A 23269-nucleotide genomic window follows, 5' to 3' on the forward strand; every position below is an offset into this window, starting at 1 on the left:
CTGGATTTGTAATAATGATAAATCAGTTGAACAAAGCCAGTTAGTATTAATCAATACTGTCATAACAGTGATGTAAAAAGCATCTTGCCTGAAATAACAATCAGAGGTCTGGCATTATGGGACTGGAATGGTGGACTCTATGGGGACTTGCAACTACAAAGCTAGAGAATTCCTCGGTTAGTCCTTACTGAGGAGTATCCAAAAAAAGGCCACAGCCTCCACTTCTCACTGGGTTGCAGTCAACTGCCCGACATCTCTTCTGAAAAGTGTTGGCATAATCCGGGGTGCAGTCCTGAGCTATTAGTCTAATAAAAGCAATATATGAAAGATTCATAAATAACTAATTTAAAGCAAGTTAAATGTTTGCATATACTTAAAATGCTCACGCTGGGAAGTAACTTTACACTTGAGGTTTTCTGTTCTGCATTTCTAGAGAAACAAAGCTTACGCGGTACCTCCTGCAGTGTTTGCTTGTCTGTCAGCCAGCTGCACCTCTATATTGATAAATTGTGAACTTCACCAGTTTTAATCAAACTTGGATAAAGATCTCATATATACTGAGTTTCTTTAAGTTTCTGGACAATAGGTAGTCATAGGAGAGAGGGCTGAGCAGTGCCCCTGCTAAAGGAAGGTGTGCAGTGTGAGCTCAGTTTGTATGGACAAGGACAATCTCCAAATGCAAATCCGTAAGAGACCAGGCTTTACTGCTTTCACTCCACACACAACTACTTGTTTAAAGAGAAGAAAAAGAATAGAGTAAAACAAATCTTTGCTCACATAAGCTGCACTGGTAACTGTGGTTGCTCACACATTTTCCTGTCACCGTATACTGTCTATTACTTATAATGTTTTATTCTTGTAGGGTTGCTGTAAGCTGTCCTGTGTACCCTGTACATTTAAGGATACAATGAGAGAGTCTCCATAAACTTACTGGTCTTAAAATCCTGTAAAATGCTAACACAGGCAACATAAATACAGAGTAGCGATAATCAGATGGCAGAGGTTTTCCATCCCTCTCTTCTGTGACCCACCCTGGCAAGTCCAGCTCTCCTGATCCCTGTGGGGTGCAAGAGAGGGAGCAGCTGCTCCCTGATGAGAGCCAAGCTGGTCCCTGAGAAAATCCTTGTGACAGGTAACCTTATGAAAATTTGTCTGGGCTACACATGGTACGTGTACATGTAGCACACATGTAGCATGTGCAGCTCAGGCAGTACAATCCACCCAAGAAGCAACTAATGTAAGTCTTAAGAAGGGGGAAGACTCGGGTCTTGGTGCTTGGCTTGCCTGCTCACCCTGAAATGGCAATTTGCTGAACAAACGGAGTGTGCCAGCACCGGTACAGGATTACAGATAACAGCCTGACTTGGCTTCACTTAGCAGAAACAGCTTGCTGAAGTCCAAGGTCTTATGTGCCCTCCCTCCACCTTCCTACAGGCTCCTTAAAACCAGTATTGGGTTCAGTTATTGTTTATTATTGCATTGAAAGGATATTATTTGATTTACAAACACACATAATGTTATTTATTACATTTTTACAAACCTTTTGAATAATAAAACTATTTTACATAACTATGACTTTCAGTCCTCTCACCACCTGTTATTTATAAATATTTACTTTTCATCTTTTTTGTACTATTTCCCAGGTCTTCATAATTCCTCATACTAACATACAGTAGCTGTAGCAGCAGCTTCATCAGAGAATTGTTTAATCAACCTTTTCTTCATTGGAGCTACTGGACTTGTTACAGCACTGCAGTCCTACAATGGTCCCTCTTCTTCCAATTCTTACCCTCCTGAATTATCATTTTTAGGGAATCATTCTCAGCATAAAGCAATCAATTAATGAAGATCCATTAAAACTATTCCTGCACCTGTTAGCGGTGAACTCCTTTGATATTGTGACACTACATTGTTCTTTGGGAACATTTCCTGATGCATCCTGTGTTTTCACTTTTGTGGTTTGTTGTTGTTGTTGTTAATGAGATCAGTGAGATGTCATCATCATCATAAGAATAGTAAAGTCCATAGTGACTGAGGAATGTACTACGACCAGATCATTAATACTCAGAAACAAAATTAGGTTTTCTGGAACAGGTGTGTAGTTACTCAATTTTAGAAGAAAGAAAGAATGATCAAACTTAACAAAATGCCAAAAGCAAACGCCATTTTAAGGAACATGTGATCTTCTTGGCAAGTAGGTCTTGTTTTAAGATAATGATCCACAGAATCAGCGAATGAGAATTTCTTTGGTTTGTAACCAAGTTGATTTCGTGCCTTGTCTATTCGGAAAGTGTGAGTTACAGTAACGTTCCACACCTAAAATCCAAAAGGACAGTTATGGAAGCGACTTTAATGTCTGATTTTCTAGAACTTGGATGAAAATACATCAACAATGATATTACAATGGAATTAAAAACATTAATAAAGATAGACAGACAAAAATGTAACATTTTGGAGTGGGATTCTGTCCAGAGCTAACAGAATGAGTTGATGTAGCTGACAGGGAAAGGGACAAAGCTTGGTGGACTGCGTGCAGAAGGAGTTTATGACACTGATCTCTCACTTGTGAATGTCAGATAAAGAACTAAAGAAAGCCCTTGCAAGAGATCAGCACAGTTCCCTCCAACTGGCTCTTCTGTGCAGGGAAACGCGCAATGGAACCGAATGAGTGTATTGGAGGAGAGTGGTGTGACTTCTCAACTTTGCAGAAATGCATTAGCTAAGGAGTGGAAAACATGCACTTCTGGAGACTTATATTCTCCACCTCTGAATGCATGGTACCTGTGAAAGTGCCTAAGTTGCATAGTCTCAGTGATTTCCGCTTCAGATATAGAACTATATAGAATATAGAAGTAAGTATAAAAACAGATAGATAAATTGTGTAACAACTGAAAAGCTACAGCAGAAGTTAATGAGGACCATTCAGTCCCTTCAGTGTCCTATTACGTTACGTGCTACAATGTAGTAAGAGACTGGGTGATAGATTAGTTAAAGCGTTTTGGCTTATATTATAAATCATAACATTGTACAAAAATGTAAGTTAGATCAAAATGAATTTGTCCAGAAGTTATTGTTTTTGCAGAAAACTGACTTTTCATTCCAATTTAGAATTATTTTTATCAGACTTTCTGATTATTTGCTAGCCTGGTATTATGATATCTGCTACCACTTTGACCCGATGCTCTCGCTCTGTTCTCTTGGACCACCTTCCTTTAACAAGTAGTTCCACAGCTTAGGACAGCTTGCTGGAACTGACAATGTAGCGTCTGTTTTCCTCTTTGTGCCAGCTCCATGTCAGTCACTCTGTCTTGCACCACTAGGATGTTTCTCTGGATCATCTAATCTTCAAGTAAGGATTAATTTCTGATGATTTTTTAAGGGGTGGCCAGGATGGCATGGAAAAATCAGGCTACAAAATGACTGTGTAAGCCCTGAATGGACTACACTCTGAGCAGAAAAACAGAGCTCTAATGCAGACAATCCTGTCTGCATCCAAAGGGTGTATCACGTACTTCACGAGAATTTTGGTCAGAAATACATAAACATTCTCTCTTTTTATACATTTACCTCATTCCTTGTCAAGAAAGGTGTAAAGCTAAAAACTGGCTTTAGTATCAGGTGCAGATATTCCATCACGGTGGCTGTGGAACAGAAAGTTACTTAATGAGACAGCTGGATAACAATAAACTGAGATAATGCTGACATTGCACACCCTATAATTCCTACTGATATCAGAGGATGCAATTAAGGTGGTAGAAGGCAGTGTTTAATTTATAAAGTACACGATGGACTCAGTTTATGGATGGCCTTTAAACTTTATCTGGTATAATTAATGCCAAATGGCATAAGGGATTATTATTAATTAGAATATTAAGTTATATAATTCCTACAATTTGAGTTACTGCATTTTATAAAACCACTATGTAGCTTTATAGGAATAAGAAAAAAAATTTAAAAAATAAATAGCACAATAATTAAGTATGATGTATTTTATTATTTTTACCTGCTATATGAGCCAGGAGAACAGGAATGTGTATCCAGGGTTTCCTGTAGCCTAATTTTTCAAACTAGAAGGGGTATAAAAGGAAAGAATAACAGAGAATTTGTATCAAATTGAGGGTGTCAATGAAGCATGAAAATGGAAAAATAAATGTTGATAAAACACATATCTAAAATTTTTTCTAGCTAATGTTCCTATCAATACTGGTAGTAAGAAACCCAATTAAAACCCACCACTCATTCTTCTGTGCCCACCTCCCACCCTTCAAATGCAATTGGATGGTAAAGGGGAAACTGCTATTTCCCAGGGGCAGGTGACCGAGGCTAGAATACTTAACTACGTTTAGATACAGGCCCATCATACTACTGCAATAATTTTCCCGGAAGACTTTTCTGTGTTGGTATTGCAGGGTCACAGCTTTAGCGTGCTCCTAAAATCCCAGCCTGATGTTTATGAAAATATAACGTTGCCTCTTTTTAGCTTTTAATATATGATTCTAAATGGCCTTCCCTTTTGTGTTGCAGTTGGTGGCAGAACAAAGAAATAAACAACGGTTATAAAAGGCCTGACAGATACTAGTAGTAGAACTTTTCGTGCACTGTGAGCTTGCTTTACAGAAATGCTGCTGTTCTGTAGCAGGTTCTATAACTCTCAGCTAAATTCTCTCAAAAAAATAAGGGCCAAACACAGTTATGCATCTCCAAAACTTCCCTTAAAGCCAGTGGAACTTTGGGATATGGAGGGAGAACAGGACTGACTTTAACATTAAATAATTCAGTAATTAACTTGTACTGAACTTCATTTAGTTAGTATGGTCTTTTAGTTAACAATATGAATAGGGCCCATAACGGCGCATTAGAGCTAAATGTATGTACAATACATACTAAAGGGACTATCCATTCAGAAAATATCACGTTTTCACCATCATGTATGTAATACGCCTGACCACTCTGTTAAAGAAGCAGAGAAAAACAATTAGGAAAACACTATACATAGGATGGCGTTTCCTTTCTCTCTCATACCTACCCATCTTTCTTGATTTTGTGAATAACACACCAGCACGCATACGGTGAATGCACACAAATCATCTCAGCGAACTACCTTCATTGGACTTCACTGGGATCTCAAACATGTCTCATATTTTGGGTAACCCGTGGTGGTAGTAGAGCTAATCATGATTAACCATGGTGTAATGTAGATCAGAGCTTGGTTTCACTACGCAGTAACCCAACTGTTAGAGCATTAAGTTCTTCATGATGTGCGGAGGACAGAATTATCTTCATGAGGCCAACTGAAGTGGCACCACTGACAGCATTTAATCAGCACAGCTTTCCGAGGTCAAGTTCCAACTCTGGCTAATTTTCTGATTACAACAAATTCAGTACCTACATTCTGTGGGACATGTCACAGTGCCTGAATCCACTTTTGGCTTCCAGTCTATCTTCTTCCAGCTTTCTAAATGTGTAGGCAACAATCCCTTGACTACTATGCTCTGGGTGAGGAGTCCATCCAACTGTGAGCAGTGTGAACCCCTGAGCACCCAAGCAGACCCTGGGAATTTGGGCGTTATGTCACTCTAAAACAGCTGCATAGCTTCCAAGCACTTAACTAGTTGACAGCACATGGAGAGATGTTCAGACGTGTCTGTACCTGTTGTCTATATGTTCCTACCAATATAAATGAAGCTGGAGCCTTCAGGAGCTGTGAATGTAGCAGCTGCTGCAACACTGCCAGTCCTGTAATTCTTCACAGTCCTCCAATTGTTGTTGCAATTAGGACCAGTAGAAGAAAAAGAAAAACCTTTTAAAATTGTCCATTAATTTTGTACATCTCTTTTTGGAATTTTCAACCCTGAAAATTAAACTGGAATGCCTCAGAATGGTTGCTCTAAATTTTATGCATCTGGAATCAGAATCTATTTTCAAAAGAATAACAGAATATATAGATTTGTATGATGGTGAATATATTAACCTGGTTAAAAATGCTATTTCCTCCAAACAAACAGGAAATGATATAATTTCAAAACAGAAGAAAACAGCATCAAAATGTTAGCAGAATGTATTTGCATTTGCATTGTCCATGTGCTTGTGGAGCCACAAAACATTTTTGAGAATTTAGCACACCACCTTTCGGAGAATCTTTGATCTCGAAAGATCAGAAATTAAACCTATTTGAGAGCTAAAGCTACTGGGATGCAATGTTTATATTGTTTACTTACAGCTACATAACCCTTCTCAGAGGTGAGAGCCTCAGCAGCTAGTAAGTGAGCTTGTACTAGATTTCCTATGTGAACCCAGTTCATCTGAACTTTGTGATTCCCAAACTTGAAGTTAAATAGTCTCCGCTGGATATTTGCCTGTAGAAACAGAAAACATGAAATAACTATGTTATTCCTTTATTATGCAGTATAAAGTATTCATTTTAGCTCAGCCTGAATACTTGGAATTTGCTGTATTTGTATACAGTTACAGCACAAGAAATGTGTCACAAAAAACCCCCCAGAACAGCTAGTTGGTGGTTTTATGAATCAAGGACTGTTGCAGCGATACTCAATAGTAAAATATGGTGACATTACAGTGTTTGGCTGAAACTAAAGTGCATATTGAAAAGACAATATTTCCATTAAACAATCAGGGATGCAAACCTAGTTCTTCTGGCATGGCATTTCAGCCTTGCCTTTTTATCTTTTCACTTAAAAGTACTGCTTGATCCTTGCCATTTCTGCAATGCTCCTATCATGCTGTTTGTTACCTTGCATCATCTGACCTCTCACCAAGCTTTCACAATGCCCTTCCTGGATGAATTGTTAAGAATTGTCATCAAGATACTTCTACTTGTGTTATGCCCTTACAACTACTTGTAGTGTCCTCCAGAGCTGACTACATAACACGTACGGCTACTCGTGGCATGTGGCGCTGCTCTTCTGGTCCATATATGCCTGGTGGACGAAGCACACAAGTATGGAGCTTACCACCTCCTTGGAAAGAGAACAAAATGTGATTTTCAGGTAGCTTTGATATCAACATATGGCTGACATATATTGTCTGAATTTTACATTGTGAAAGTAAAGGATCGGTCTGACCATTCTATATGATTTGGCTTCCTAGTAACTTGTTTTCTTTTTTGTATAAAATTGAATTCAATAGTAGTGAAAGACCCTAGCTTAGCAGCCTGAAAAACTGAATCCCTCTGACCACAGAAGAGTTTGAATAGGGACAGGATAAATCAAACTTTTCTATAGCTATGCCTCCTACTTGATTGACTTTTTCTATTTATTATAGATGTAAGTTTATAACATACACATTTGTCCATCATTGTAGACACATGCAATACTGGAAGAAGATAATTCAATTTGCTACATTTAGACACCTTGCTTGCTTGCATCACAAAGTAATGGAAGAGGTCTCTTAAACAGAGGCTTTCAAATTAGTTAGAATATTTTAAATCAAAATGAATACTTTAAGCTCTACTTGTGAATCAGTAAGCAGAATCTTCTGATTCCTGAGAATAGGCACAATTACACCTTTTATGTGGGCAAGTGGAACAGGTGGTAGACATTTGCTCAGTAGTTAATTGAGGGTGCTAAAATTGAATCCCCACCTAATTTACGTTTGCCAGCTCTTCATTTGAGAGAAATCGGTAGGAATAGCAAAATATGCATGTAAAAGCAAAGATAAATATTTCCCTTGCCATGTACAGATAGATTTTTAGCCACAGCTATTCATGCATGTGTGACTTTAGAAGTTAACATGACCCTGATATTGCCAATCTGTTTAAGAAACTGCAATTATTCTTGCCAGACACCTGCAAGCCTTTAGGGATTATGAGAATGACCTATTGGACAGTGCTTAGAGATTGGTATTATCAGAGAAGCTCAAAGTGATAGACTGAACGGGGGATAAAAACACAAATCCTGTACCTATTGTAAAATTGGTAAACTTTTAAGACGATTGGAAGAAGTAAGGTTAAATTTTCTGAATTGTCCCATCTATTGTCTGCATATAATCTCATATCTGTCTGGGTATACACATAAAAAAATTAATCATCCACCAAAGGGAGAGTAGAAACAAACAAAATAAATCCTTATTGCAGTTAAAGTATACTATTGAAAAATGAGTAACCAGAGAATGGAATACCCATTAGCACTACCAATGATAGGAAAACCCCAAATGTTTTATATGTACCTTTGAGTAAAGTTCCATTAGCAGCAAGAACCATTTGGTCTGCAATTGCCTTTGTTCTAGAATAATGATTAAATTGCTATAAAGAAAGGCAGAATATGATCAACATTTTAATCACATTATTGCATCTGTAAAGGCAAACTTACTGTTTATGTCTGATAACATTTAAATCGAGCCAGCTTGTAGACATCAGCTGAGTAAAACCAAACTAGAAATAACAACAAGATATAGAAAATATATACTTTGTTTATGACAAAGAAACTTATCAGACTTACATTTTAGTTGCACAAGTTTAGCTTCAGAATGAATTTAAGCCCAGTGGTATTTACTAAACTCACTTTTTGTGCTGGATGTAATGAAAAAATTAATACTAAGCCAAATGTTCTGGTGGGTCAGATAAGTTTGTTTTGAAAAAACATCCATTTTAAATTGGAAAAAGTTTTTTAAAACAGTAAGTTAAATATGAAATGAAACATTCAGACTTTCCTAAGAATGTTTCAATTTCTTATTGAAGCTATTTGGGAAGTTATAAATAATTCTCTCCCGGCTGTATCTTTTACTATTAACTTTAAAAATTGCACTGAAGTGTATTTAAACAATAGGATTCTGGACAGAGTTAGCACATGCTGGTTTAATGATTACTTATCCACATGAGGTTATTTATGTATCTGTTGAATTCCATATTACCATACTTTATATTGCATAATATACCTAAAAATCCCACCATGGAAAATTTTTCTACTCTCAGGTGGCTTAATCCACCTGCTCCACCTACCCCTGCTGCTTGCTATTACATGATCACCATTACAGAAAACATATGATTAGGGCTCAGACACATGCAACTAATTGCAAATTCCTGAAATGCTTTCTCAGAAGTCTGAGGTGCTGTGCACAAACTGACATATCCAACTAAGTATTTCAGGAGGCACAAACAGAGTAGTAGTCAGTCCTATTTAGGATTCCTGGACACAGGATGTACGTTCTAAAATTATAGCTTTTAACTGCAGGCCATGTACTGGGAGCAGGAAAGAACAAGTGGGAAGAGTGAGTTTCAGATTTCAGCTAGAAAATATTTCCTAAATGATCACAGTAAAGAAGAAAATGGTATTTTGGAGTTGCCCTGTGGTGACTGTAACTACTGCCTGGCCTGCAGCAAGAAAGCAAAGTTTGGGAACTTCAAAGAAGCAAAAATGCGTGTGATAAAGATGTAGAATTTTGTATTTAACAATACTGTTCTATGCAAAGGCTCACAGGAGCCCTAATATTCAGTATTTACATAGCGGATGGTCCCCTGAAAGCCCTTCCTCTTAAAATATTCTTATTAAATGTCACACTCCACTTTTCTTAGTCATTTTTAGGTATTTTATCACATCTCACATCTGTCTAGTTATAGCAGATTAAAGCCACTATGATTTGAATATTTCTTCACTCATCATGGGTCAATTTTTATTAATGAAAAATAATTTCATGGAATTTGATGCGATCTATAGTAAAACAGCTTCTGCGCTCAGAACAACCTTCACATAATCTATCCTTTAGAGCACAGTAAATGCCATGCCATCACACGAACAAAGTACCTTTTCCAGTGGAAAATACGGCACAGTTTCTTCATCTCCTTCTTCAATAGGATTCCCTCCAAATACCACATTCACTGTACTGGTGTATATCAGTCTAGAGATATTTCTTTGTTTGCAGACTACAATAGTATACAAAATAAATTATTTTAAAACAAAAATAAAGACTGAGAAGCAACACATGAACTGGCAGCTTCTTTTTTTGAAAACAAACATTAAAATACTACTTTTTCTATAAATGTAATTTTAACATTAACTTATCATTTAATATAATCTTATCTTTCATTCAGGTGGAATTTTTCATCCCAAATATCTGCTATGTAAATATGACATGTTGTGGTCACCAAACGTTTTATGATTAGATACCTGCAACTATCATATCACCACTGGATTGTAGTCATCAGCTGGATAGAGGAATTATCTTGGCGCGGGGGGGGGGGGGGGAATTCTCCTTTACTTCAGAAACATTTCTTAAAACACGTTCATTTTGTAAATTGAATAAAAAGGAGATGAGTAAGAACATTTCTTGTGATCAAATAGCACTGAAAACTCCCTGCTTCCTTCTGTAGGGGTAGTACTGTAGAGAGCAGCCTGTCTGTGGAGCAGTATTTTTGCCCAGATTTCAGCAGTGAGCAGTAAGCTGTACTGCTTCTTGCACCACAGTTTCGTGGTTGCCTGTGCAGGTAACTAAAGCTGTATAAGAAAATGTGCTAGCTCTCTCCGGTGTGTGACAACACTGCATTTGTCTCAATCTGTTCATAAATGACAAATGACACGTTAGCAGCAAACATACGCAGTTAGTGTATAATCAGCAGTACCTTAAATACAAATGAAAACAATATTATTTACAAAACAAAGTCTTAATTATGGATTCCAGTCGGGTGTTAAGACATTATGTCTAAATTCTGCTGCATATATGTCACTGCAAACTTGAATAACATAAATTTGCTTTGATTTAACAATACTTCTAAAGTTTAAGTTAATTAATATTCAAAGTCAGGAATGTTTAGAATCTACAGAGCAGTCCGTCCAATTGGCTCATTTTGAAAATAATGAATGTAGTTACCATGTTGTAAATATTTGGAACAAAGTACAATAATAAAATCTATTATTAAAATGTAGATTAACAGGCTCATGCTCCTCCCAGATTCTTGCTTTTTTGGGAGCCTGTGGAAATTTGACATGACATGTTTCTGTGGGTTCAGAGGCTGGGGTAAGAAGAAGGGAATATGTGGCAACCTCTTCCCTCTAACTCATTTAGAGTTTTACTTGCTTACCATTTCACTCTAATTATTTCTGCTTTTTTTTCAGTAATAACCCACAGGCAGCATGAAAACGGGTCTAAATAAAAACTGCTTTTGCCATTTTGCTTCTTTTATTTTTTTGCCATTTGATTTTTGAGGGAAAAGCAAAGAGAAAGTAGCATTGGTATTTACAATACACTGTGAAATGTTCTTCCTGGAATTGAATGTACAGAAAGAAATCTACTAACATTTTCCAGAGACAGTGGTTAAAAATCAGTATATAATAAAAGGGGATCACATTTAGACAGATGATCAGAAAGGACAGAAAATTTTCTACATTAATGTCATAAAATAATAACTAAATACACTTAGCACATCTATGGCTTCTGTTACCAAATGTTTACAACACAACAAAAAGTACAGTGTCTCTCATGTTACTTCTATGAGGAAAGAGGATAACACTTCTCCATTACATAGAGTAAAGGGAAAAAATAACCAGTACGTGGAGGACAGTTTAAGTTGGTCTGCCAAGGAATGAAGTCCAGGTTGAAAACCTATCCCCAGTTCAAACCAGTGGCAAATCTACCAGTTTTAATGGGACCTGCACACCTAGCTTGCCATCATAACTCTGAAAGGAGTGACAGAAGAGCCTCATTTTACTGCCAAATCAACACAGAAAACATCCAATTAGAAGTTTTTAATTCATGGTTTGGATCAGATGCAAAGAAAGAAAATCTAGGTACGTACCATCAATTATTATTTTTGTGCCTCCGACATTTATGGATTCAATCTGGTCTTTCTTTTGAAGCTAGAAATAGAGTTTGCACAACATCTAATTAATTGAACAAGTCACATTCACAATATGATTGTTACAATTGCCAGATCTAGAACAGCTGTGGACTTTTTGTGATAGATATGTTACAGTTCTCTGTCCTTGCCATGTACAGTGATTTCTAGCCGTTCTCATTTTTGTTGTCTTGAGTGTATGAATTGTATACACTTGAATTATTCATACACATTGAAGTGTATGAATAAATTAAGCTGAAAAATGAAAGATAAAATACATCTGAAAGGAAATTATAATGCTTCAATTTTTTGTCACACCCCAGATAATCCATAATATAGAAGCAAAAATTACAGGCAGGGCCTGTGCTCCCTGAAAGCTTTCACAGATTCTTTTTCCAGTGGCAATCTGTCTTGTTCCTAGAAACAGATTTGTAGTTTCATGACTTTTTTGATAACACCCTCTGTGAATATCACTGTTATTTAGCATAACTGTATAGGGTTGCTGGTCTGTTTTCTCATGACTATGAGTTCACAAGAAGAAAACGCATGAACATTAGTTCTAGAGCAATATTGTCACGCTTCTTCAGATTAGAGAAAAAGGCTATGACTTCTTATCAAAGATCTTAAATCTATGATCTCATTTTTCTAGAGAATTTTGTGTAGTACATCAGTTTCATGATTTGACATTTATTATTTAAGGAATACCTCCCTTGTTGCTTGTGTGGATGACTTGACCTTTATAACTAACTTCTGTCTGACATAAATATCATATAATTACATTCTTTGCTACATGCAGACAAATTTTTGCTTTCACAAGAATAACGAAAGAAAACGTTAGGAAAATTGTACTTGCTTGTTCTAATCCTGACATTCCACATGCAGCCACATGAAAAACACAGTCAACCCCTTCACATGCTTTGAACACTGCATCATAATCCCTCACATCACCCTGAAAAATGAGAAAAGAATGGATTTTTGACTGGTAGAGCTCATTACATTCTCTATAGAATTAGTACTAACTATGGCTATTAAGGAAAATCTAAAGTAATTCTGATCTATTTCTCACAACACTTAACTAGCATTAAATAAAACATTATAAAAGTGGAGAAAAAGCCATGACTAAGAATTTTGTCAGTGTTTTGTTGCAAAACAAATATGACTCTTGTTGGCTTCAATTATAATGCGTATTTTCACACTTAGTCCTGCAGCCTGCAGGCTGGCAAAACTTGTTTGACTTGAATGGGAGCAGCATATGCTTGAGAGCTGGAGAATGAAGCCCCAAGAACAAAAAATCACAGCAGGAAGGGTTCAGCTGTTTGCCGTGGAATCACCAAATAAGAGAACCCCTCTTCTGTTAGCACTTTAAGATCTGACTTGTGCAATCTGGACAAACGGCTCTTTGCCCATCTAAGCTTTGTTTTACGAGCACTGCATGATAAATTTAATTACAGTTTTGTACAAGATTGAAACAAAAGAGTACACACTACATGCATTTAATATTATATTAGTATACATTAGTGTATTATAATTGCATTATATGAAATGCTATATACTACTGAACACTGTACTGTATTAAATACACACACACTATATCTAGTATCAAATGCTATGCTGTGCTTAGAATATTATATTGCATTTTTGTATACCAGGTAATACTATGTGAATAATACTTCACATACATACAGATATCAATAAAAATATTATACCTTTTTTCAGAAGTATGATATTTCAAAACATTAGATATTATTTAATTTACTGTAATGAAATAGAATAAACACAAAAGAAATGGCTGGAGGAAATATTAAGAAGTACTCTAATCAGTCTTTAACTCTCAACTTTTTTCTTTTGAGGTTGCCAAAGTGTTTCATAAATATGGCTGACTTACACTTCCTACCTTCAATCAAATACTAAAATAGCTAACCAGTATAAACAATATTAGCAATCTCTCAATCACTGATCAAGGCTCAGATCTCTGAAGTGACTCATTACTTTATTTACTAGGACTCAGTAGTTCCATTTTCTAGGTAATTCACCTACACTTTGTAATATATATTCTTTTAAAATTGAATTATAAAAAAAACATTCTCAGAAGATCGTTTGTCACATCTCTTGAGTCTCCTTTAGAAGATGCAAATTGCCATCAACCCACCAGCTTAAATCAAACTATGTGGATTTATATCATTAACAAATCAAGCTTGTGGTCTCTGAATGGTTCCTCAATAATACTTTCTCTCTCTTCCATATTCTGTAAAAGCTGTTTATGAAATTGAACTTAAGACCACCCATCCTGGGTCAGACAAAAGATCTGCTTAGCGTGGTATTCTGCCCACTACCCAGCCGTATCATGCATCCCCCTCTGCCTCCCTTACTGCCGGTCCCACACAGGTGATGTCGCCAGGAGAAAATCTGGCATCGCCTCCATAGACCCTGGGACAAAGATCCCGTGATCACTTTCAGCTTTGCCATCAACTTTCTAGTTCCAGTGGTGGTGTCAAAGAGTTCTTGCACTAAACGCTCAGACAAGATCAGCTGAATGACACTCTGTGTCTAGCCAGAACTTGTACAAGGTGACAGGAGCGCGCACACACTGCGAGTGTCCCCCCGTGCATGCAGACCCCCAAAGCTGAGTGGGCGAAGCAGCTGTGAGGAGCTGGTGGTCCCCACATCAGGGAGTAGTGGGGGATGCTGTCCTCCACAGATGACTGTGAGCCGTTAAGTATTTTAGGTCTCTTCCGTTCCCCCTCTTTTGCAGACATAACAAATTCCTTGAATTGTTAAGAATGAAAAGGAATCAGTGATCACAGACTGGTGCCCTGGGAAGAGCAGGAACAAGGCAAGCATATGTGACACTTTCCCCCAGAATACTCTTCCAGTCTTCAAGTATTTTCATTCAGAAGATTTCTTGAGCCTAATTTAGCTTACCTATTTAGTAATCTCCAGTGGAAGTAAATTTCTGGCGCAGCTTTGGACATGCCTTTCACCCACTGCATGAAAAAACAAACTCTTCTTGTTTGTAATGGACTGACTCCTCCTCATTTCACTTGATGGCCCTTCTTTCTTGTACGGGACAGGACAGTGAACAGTCAATCCCCATCCATCTCAATGCCATTCACAGTTTGTGGAGCTCTCCCGCTCCCAAGTCATCTCTTTCCCAGACTGGAAACTCCTAGTTTCCTCAATCATTCTCTGCGCAGCAGTCATTCTACGTTTATGATCACTTTTATTGCCCTGTCTTGCTCTCACCTTTTTACTCAAAATAATTTCCCTGAGCAGTAAACTTCATCACTTCATTGTTCACTCCTTCACTTAGGTGAGCTATGAATGTGTTGAATGACACTCCCAACACAGGACTCTTCTGAACTGACCACTTGGACTCCTGTTTGCTGTCTCTTACTCAGTTACTTAGGCATGTGAGGACCTTTTACCATGAATTATTATTGTCCTTAAAGGCTTTTCAGTAAAAGCTTTTATCAAAACTCCTTAAGAGGAAGCCTTGCTAATGTGCATAAAAGTAGTAGAACTTTATTTCACTGCTGTTAAATATGTAATTTCAACATACCTTGAAAAAATCTGCTCCATTTGGAATTTCCCATCTAGGTTTCCGTACATCAAACAGAACAACAGCAATTCCTGACCTAACAAGAGCACATCCCAGATTGTATCCCAGGTAGCCTCCACCTCCTGTCACCATTGTCTTTCTGCTTCTGTTAACCAGTAGTCCAGCATGCTCGTTTAGTTTGCTCTCACATGGTTGGCTGCTGTGGAGCTCTTCTGTGGAACCTTCTTGCATCACGACTGCAAGATAGAAGATCCCTTGAAAATTCCTGTATAATACTCTGAGATTTGGGTAATTTCAGTAATTTTCATGTTACAATGCTCCTTTTGTGACTATACTATTTTTATTCATATATGTTTATTATCTTAACATGTTTAAAATGTATAAATTCATAATTTTGGTGATGAGTTTTCTATGTGCAACAAGTAATGAGTCTGAATACTTTTATATTCCAAGATTTAGTCTTTTCCTCATACCCACAAGTTTCATACTATATAGAAATGAAGAGAAATTACAGGATTTTAGAGACATTATAATTACCTAACTTTAAGAGGTATGATTACATTTTTGAAAGCTTGGTATATCAAACGTTTTATCCTTGAAAACTCACTGACTTCTGATATATTAATGCCAAATAGATGTTACCCTACTAGTCAGGAAAAAAAATTAGATAAGGAATATAAGAAAGGATTGATTCTGCTTTTAAAATCCATTTATTTCACATTTGGGTCACAGTTCTTCGGTAATGATAAAAATTTGCTGCCATTTTAAACTTTTCTAGATACACACTAAATACACTTAGTTTCCTGTCCAGTTCTTACTAACTTTTGTCCATATTGTTCTCATTAGGGCATTCATGTACAGCTAAACTGACAAGGAACAGAAGAGATAAGCCATCTGCCCTGTGGGTTCATCTACTTGGGAAAGCTGATTAGAATATCATTCTGTGATAAGCAATTCCACAGGAGTTACCCATCTGTACACTTTGTTCTGTACTACAAATTAGTTTATTCTACAATAATCACTCCTCTTTAGAAATTCACTCATATTCTACAATTAAAATGACTGGTATTCCAGATCACAATATACTCTGAGAAATTAGTCCAGTTAATTTTCCCACACAGACAGCCCCTATTGTCCTGATTCCTTGCGTGGCCTTTGCACATTAGGATCTAGGCTCTTATGTCCCCAGATAGAAATCCAGAATAAATACATCTGAAATCAGTCAAATTAAGTCACTGTAAAGTGGGAGCCAAACTGGGTACCTGCCAGTCTAATATAGGAATATAGACCCAATTCCTGCAGATTATTATGGTTTTCCCTTAGTTGGAGGGGGTCCTCATAGCAACATCTGCACACATGAGAGTACATCATCTTCCACCAGGTGGGCATAGGTAGTTAAGCATAGTTTGCTCTCAGTCATTTACACCAGGGTTCAGCACAGATTATGCAGCAACTGGGCATGACTGGTAAACTGGCAGCTGCGTCACTTTCAGGGTGACAAAAAATACTAGAAAAGCAACAGAAAATGCAGCCCACAGTACACAAAGTTACAGACTATTTTTGCCATTGCTTAGTTAACTTTTTATAATTTTGTTTGTGGTATTTTTCTTATTTTATACGTTGTTTTTCAGATTTCAGACACAGGGAAATAAGTACCAGATTCTCCATGCGGTTTTAACACCAGTGTTGGCTCACTAAATTCAGTAAACTGTGTGGCATAACACAGTGGAAAAATATGAGCTCCTTATGCTGAAAAATATCCTGACATTTCAAAAATGAAAAATAATCCATGTTTCAAAAAAATTTAAATTAGAACTAATATAATAAAACTAAACCAAGTATGCTCTCCTGTTCAATAAAGGAAATTTAAATTTGCATCTCTAGATTATGCTACACAGTAGTTTTAAGCCATATAAAATTCTTTTTGCCTTACCTTCTGTGAAAAAGCACATTTTTATACACTGTAAGGAAAACTAAGGTCAAACTTGTCACATATAACATAAACAGACATATTTGAAAAATATTATAATTTGAATACTTTTCATTAATACCTCCTTAAATTTTAAGTAAGCTGGAGGTTGTATCAAGAAGTTTGAAGATTCTGCTAGAAATCTCTTTCTTAAAAAGCACTAATAGCATTAATATATAAATCTGCTTCATGAAATTAGAAAATTATTATCAACATTTAAATGTAAACAATTTCCTGTAAGAAAATACTTATTTCCAGAACCAGTAACTTCCTTGTTTCTCTAAATTTATAGGAGCTATTCTGATTTATTAATGTATTCTGCATGATAAACATAGTTACAGCTTATGCAGTGCATGCAGTGTGAGTTACTCTTAGCTCCCTTACTGTCATTTCAAATATTACAAATGCAGAAATTACTTCCCATAAAAAGTTAGAGTCAAACATTTCAGGTTTTAAAAAATAGCTAAAGAAGTAGTTAAGTACCCTTGGTAGAATCCTGGACCTCGGCCTTCTCCCAGTCCTTCCTGTCCAAGTAAGCTGGTGAGATTTCTATTTGCTGGACAGTTAGTAACACAAGGGCATCAGGTAGTCTCTGACAAACAGAGATGCTCACGTGTGTTCAGGACCTTTTGCTGTTCCTGCTCCTTTGTAGCTGGTGGCTGGGCTAGGAGCCAAAAAAGGGCAGGGCTTAATTTGTACATAATTTACGTTCCTTTTCAGGAAAAAATGAAATATTTTCTCCACATCAGACCCTTCTAAATAGGATGGTATCTCTTACTGTTACCTGGTAAAAGTGTTGATAAGACATCAGACAACAGAAATATACTATTGGTACCATCATTCTGTGGATAAATTGTACTAGATTGCTAAAATGTCTCACACTGTTTTTAAAAAGTACAGAGAAAAGGTTTTTTTACTAAAGAAAAACAGGAAAGAAATTATTAACACTAGTGTTTAAAAGTGAACCTCTCCCACAGTTTTGTGAAAATTGGGTAGGATACATCTCAGCTAGCAGCAGAGTTAATGGAAATACTTTTTCCTTCTACCTATGGTTTTTAATCTAAATTTGGATAAAAATAATAAACAAAAATTTTGTTTGGCAGTGGTACTTAGCACTTTCATCCTGACTTTTCTATCTTCATCCCCAACCCAATTATGTATTTGCAAAGAAGCTTAACTATAGGCACAAGGGTTGTTCTCCGGCTTCCAAGATGAATGAAGTACAGGCAGCGAACTAACTGGTACACAACAGAACAGGAAAAAGTGTTTTACTATTAAATAATGCATTTAAAATGAATAATGAATTAAATTATTAATAATTATATAAGTTCTCTGATCCTAAGATTTTAAAGCACTTTTAAAACACATATCCTTTTGCAATTTAAATAATGAGAAATCAAAGCCAATGTTTTCAAATGGGTGTGTCTAAAATTAGGTCTCAAAGCAGTAGTTAAGATGCTAAAGAAACACTCCCAAATCTAAATATAAATGACTACAATTTAAAATGTTCACATGTTAGAAATATCTCAAGTTCATAGGTGACTTTGCAATTTAAATGTAATTTAATGTTGATGTGCTGACAAGAACTCAAACTGACACCTAGGTAAATATATTTTAGCATATCATATATGTATTTAAGTCCCTGTAGCCTTCATTAGAACTAGAATCTTTGAACCTGTCAAGCTAATCTGCACTTCTCAGATTGCCAAATGAATGACAAACGCAGCTCAGAGTAAAAGCCCCAAGAATATCAAACTGTGTGTTTTGAGCTGTCCACTGATAGCTTTTACCATTTAATCCAAGAAAGAAAGTGGCTATTCTATCCCTGGACTGTTACAGAACTCCTCCGTAAGTCAAAGCAGCTGGTCAGCTTATTCATAGCATATCAATCCCTCATTGCTCAGTGAAAATCAACAAAGAGTATTTTAACTTGGCTTTGGGTTCCACCTTAGCCAGAAGATGACATCTCAGAAGAGCTTTCGGAACTGGTGTTTGCACCTCTCCTGTTACACTTATTCTCCTATCTTTAATGAAGAGGAGGGGTGGCCATATTTTATTCACTGCATGCTGCTAAGTCTTTTTGAAAGAAACAGAAGCTAAAGTTACAATGAGAAAAGCTGCTGCATTAAGATTCAAGCTTGCTTTAGCCTTGAAGCACAACTCTATACTGCCCTTTTCTACTTTTTCTCCTATAACTACTCACAGTTCTCGTAGGCACACAGAAATAAACAAAACATCCAGTACTTCTAGGAGATGACGGCATAAAATACAACAGGAAGGTGTCAGAGAGTTTGTCTGTTTACATGGAGAAGGTCCACGTTTCTGAAACGCCTCGTTGGGTTATCAAAATGTTACTCACATCCAGGCTGTAAAGCAATGTTGAAATGTAATTGCACCATTTGATAGAGGAATCTAGTAAGCTTACACAAGCTGTTTTAAAATTACATGCTGATTGATCCACCAATATAAATCTGAATTGAGTAAGAGTGAGTAGGATTCAGGGCATAAGACAAGACGCTGTATGTCTCCAGCGTACAAAGGAACACTCTTGTCCCCGTGCTAGTTCTGTGGGCACCAGTGCTGGGTGCTGGACGACAGAGAGGTATGAGCTCATGGCCTAGAAGACAGATGTGTGGAGGCTGGGGCTTTGTCCCTTTCCTTCAGCAGGTCCCACTAACTCCATAGGTCTGCATTTGCAGGGCACAGAACAGGAGCAATGCTCCAGCTGTGAGGTAACAGGAACCTGAATGAGGGTTTTTAATTGCATGGAAGATACTATGCAGAAAGGAGCCTTTAACAGAGACATAACCAAAGCACGAAGAGCTAGACAGAGGTCTGAATTAAAATGACAGCTGGATGTTTGGCCTGAGTCATAGGCAGGATGGGATGTTCTGCAGTGCCCAAGGGCAGAAGAATAGCAGAAAAGCTTAAGAGACAAAGTCTCTCTTAAAGCTATCTCAAGGATAGGATTCTGCTGAAATAACTGCAGCATAAAAATACACTCTCTTCATTTGACTTGTTAAAAATTCTGTATCTAAGCCCTAAATTAGTAGAGTTGTCCAGGCACATCATGTGTTTGAGCACCTCCCTGTGCACTTGCTCACATCCAGATGCCCAGTCATATGTACTGACACAATCATATGAACTCAGAGTGGCGAGACTTGTTTGGACAGCATACCAAATCGCTGATCCTCTCTGCAACCCCAAAGAAGTCTGGACAAATCTGTTGTAGGGTGTAAGTACTTTTGACTAAAGGTACTTAGCTCTTTGTGACTACAAAAACAATCATCCTCATAACAAGGACTGAGTCTAAAACAAGAGAGCTGAGCGAAGTGAAATGACAATGGTGAGCTATTTACATTTTAAGTGAGAGATGACAGGAAACATTAAAAAGCATTTAAATTAGAAGGTCTTGCAATGTCAATGGAAAAGAGGAAAAGAATGGAACTCTCCTCTAAGCATCATCCCTTGCTGTGCTTAGAATTTTTGCTTCAAAAAGAGAAATCATGGGATCTGAATTTGGGAAAGGAAACTTAAGAATATTTATTTTTCTTATAATCAAATGCTAAACATTGGTACATATCAAATGTTTCTAAGCAATGAAGTAGTCCTTAAAAAAGTTTCCCAACACAGTATTAATGCAACAACAGATGTAACTTAATACCCAAAGTATGCATCACTCAAATGCAACATTAAATACTTTATGGTAATACAATGTTCTTCACATTCCTTGCTAAATTGAAAAAGATACAGAGGCAAAGCAACTTACATGTCACACTGTAAGTCCATGCCAAAAGGGAAAAGAAGATGCAGATCCTTATTCCTGTTATTATACAAAAGGCCTAATAACACCAAAAGAACAACTGTATGCTAGGACTAAGTTAAGATCCTCTGAGCAGTAAGCTCCCTCTTCTTTTTCGTTATGGAAAGATACTAAGCATTCATCACTATGCATTTCAATAGCTTGTCTTTTGTAAAAATATTTTTTTCTGTATAACTAGGTAATTATACATTTCTGTATAATATAATAACAACAGAAGAAAGTTACAAATACACATTTAGTAGAAATGATACTATGCTTTTTCTGTTTTTCTTATGTCCTGTCATCTGTTAAGGGGTTTTTCTTTTTAATACTATCAGATACAGTGTTTCTAAAACCAACCATATCTAGTACTTAAAACGTATTTTTCTTCTTAAAAAAAAGTCTGGAAAAAAATCAATGTTTTCTACTATATTCTTCACACAGCTAGATGCAAAGCTGAGAGATCAGATTCTTCGTAAGTCCCTCAGTTCTTCATTAACATACGTAAACATTCTCACTCCTTCCTTTTTCCTGTGTCTTTGTGTATCTATTTGTGTTACAATTCTGCATATTTCACCATTTCCTTATGGAAGGAATAAAGCACACATAAATACTTCAAAGCACAGCCCTGGAATTTGTCATATAAAATGCTTTTCAAGTTATGTTGTTCTCGTTTACTTTGCATGCTACACAGATTGATTTACAGGTCAAATGAAATGATAACTTTAAGACTACATTGCCAAGTCAGGGTAGAATTACAGGAAGAAAAAAAAGCAACTTCTAATAGCAACAATGAACATGCCCTTTATCAGCTCTTAGGTCTTGTTAGAAATGGGGACAGTTTATGCAATATTTGAAGAGAAGGAATACAAATGCATCATAAATAAAAATACTGCATTAACTTGTACTGAATAAAGGCATGAGCAGGGATGACAGCTTGGCTTCTTACATATAGGAATCACAGAGAAAACAAACAAAAAAACCCCACAGGAGCTATATATATGCAGGTTTTAAAAAGATTATTGAAGACCAATCCTAATAGGTTTCCTCTTAATTCAAAAGTTTTCTAATGGTCATTGCACTGGAAGAGAGAAATACAGATCATCATTACTACTACATGGTTTGTTTTCGTACCAAAAAGCATTGGAGGAGTGACAAGGGTATGGGAGGTGGCTTAGGATGGATGTTTTGCACTATGTCAGGCAGATATAATTTAAAACCTTATCATAACTTCTACTAAGTTTCATTTACAAAGTTTCATTCACTTCTATTGCTGTTATTAACCCAGAAATGTAACATAAGCTGCAGAACTTTCCAAGCAGGAAAGGAAAAAAGAAAAACCCTCTAACAGAGTTTAAGTTTGTTATTTGCTAGTTATTACTCTATTAAGAGTGAGTCTCAGTACCACATTAAATGTGGTCACAATGACAGAGGCAGGCCATATCACTAAAAGCATGTAAACTTGCAGCTTACAGGGTTGGCCTAATCTACCTGTCGAACTCTGAATAGAATTTAAGATTCTAACTGATGAAGTCTCACATGATAGAAGTCAGGGATTATCAATCTCCTCATACAGTAGTTCCACCAGTGCGTTCAATATAATTAATTAAAACTTATATTCCCTTTATTGTAACAGAGACAGGGTAAGAATAGCATGTTTTCTGATGCTGGCAGGTTTCCTGGAATTGGATTTTCCCTTCTTCCTCTCTGTTTTGTTAAACTATTCAGAAAGCAAACATCTAATAAGGGTCTGTTTGAGATGGTTTCACAGAGGCCTGAAGTTCAATGAAAGTATCCTATATTCATCTAACTGGTTGAGATGCATTAAAATGATTCCATGAAAATTCTTGTGACTTAGTTGTATTAACACGTTTGGGTACCTAAAGTCTTGGAACTTTATAGTTACAAATCTAGATACGCACTAATAGTAGATAGCATGCTTACAAAGCACAGAGAAATTCTTACTGGACAGAATTCTAAAGGACACAGCACAACACACACTCATTGCTGTTATCTTCCTTAGAAGCAGCATGAACTTCCTGGGGTTGACTCAAATTCAGGCACATTTAGATGGATTAATTTGTTATTTTCCCTAGCAGTCCCACCCTTCTTCTGAAGGTTGTTGTCCCCTGAAGCCGGTATGGCTGAACCATG

The 23269-nt window shown here is 36.7% G+C and overlaps 1 protein-coding gene across 3 annotated transcripts; it reads right to left on the reverse strand.

The window, feature by feature from the left end:
- Positions 1-1459: 1459 nt before the first annotated feature.
- LOC142045184 (putative short-chain dehydrogenase/reductase family 42E member 2) lies at positions 1460-17963 on the reverse strand. 3 transcript variants are annotated; one of them, XM_075058408.1, is made up of 12 exons: positions 17797-17963; positions 15345-15580; positions 12639-12734; positions 11747-11807; positions 9759-9877; positions 8185-8260; positions 6895-6977; positions 6219-6356; positions 4885-4950; positions 4004-4067; positions 3568-3641; positions 1460-2316 (listed from the first exon to the last, which is right to left on the reverse strand). In XM_075058408.1, the coding sequence occupies exons 2-12, from the start codon at positions 15573-15575 to the stop codon at positions 2113-2115; spliced, it is 1212 nt and encodes a 403-aa protein (XP_074914509.1). In that variant the 5' UTR covers positions 15576-15580; positions 17797-17963; the 3' UTR covers positions 1460-2112. The 3 variants fall into 3 exon arrangements, with proteins under 3 accessions (XP_074914509.1, XP_074914511.1, XP_074914510.1); XM_075058410.1 differs by lacking the exon at positions 4885-4950 and having other exon boundaries at positions 6895-6938; XM_075058409.1 differs by lacking the exon at positions 4885-4950.
- Positions 17964-23269: the final 5306 nt, after the last annotated feature.

The sequence above is a fragment of the Buteo buteo genome, chromosome 27 (assembly GCF_964188355.1).
Source record: "Buteo buteo chromosome 27, bButBut1.hap1.1, whole genome shotgun sequence".
Taxonomy (NCBI): Eukaryota; Metazoa; Chordata; class Aves; order Accipitriformes; family Accipitridae; genus Buteo; species Buteo buteo.

Coding starts and splice junctions, on each gene's coding strand:
- LOC142045184 (XM_075058408.1), bottom strand. CDS start 15,575: ATGCAAGAAGGTTCCACAGAAGAGCTCCACAGCAGCCAACCATGTGAG. Junction 6,978..8,184: donor TAATGGAACTTTACTCAAAG/GTACATATAAAA, acceptor TCTCTTTCCAAG/GAGGTGGTAAGCTCCATACT. Junction 3,642..4,003: donor TCTCCTGGCTCATATAGCAG/GTAAAAATAATA, acceptor TCTGTTCCACAG/CCACCGTGATGGAATATCTG.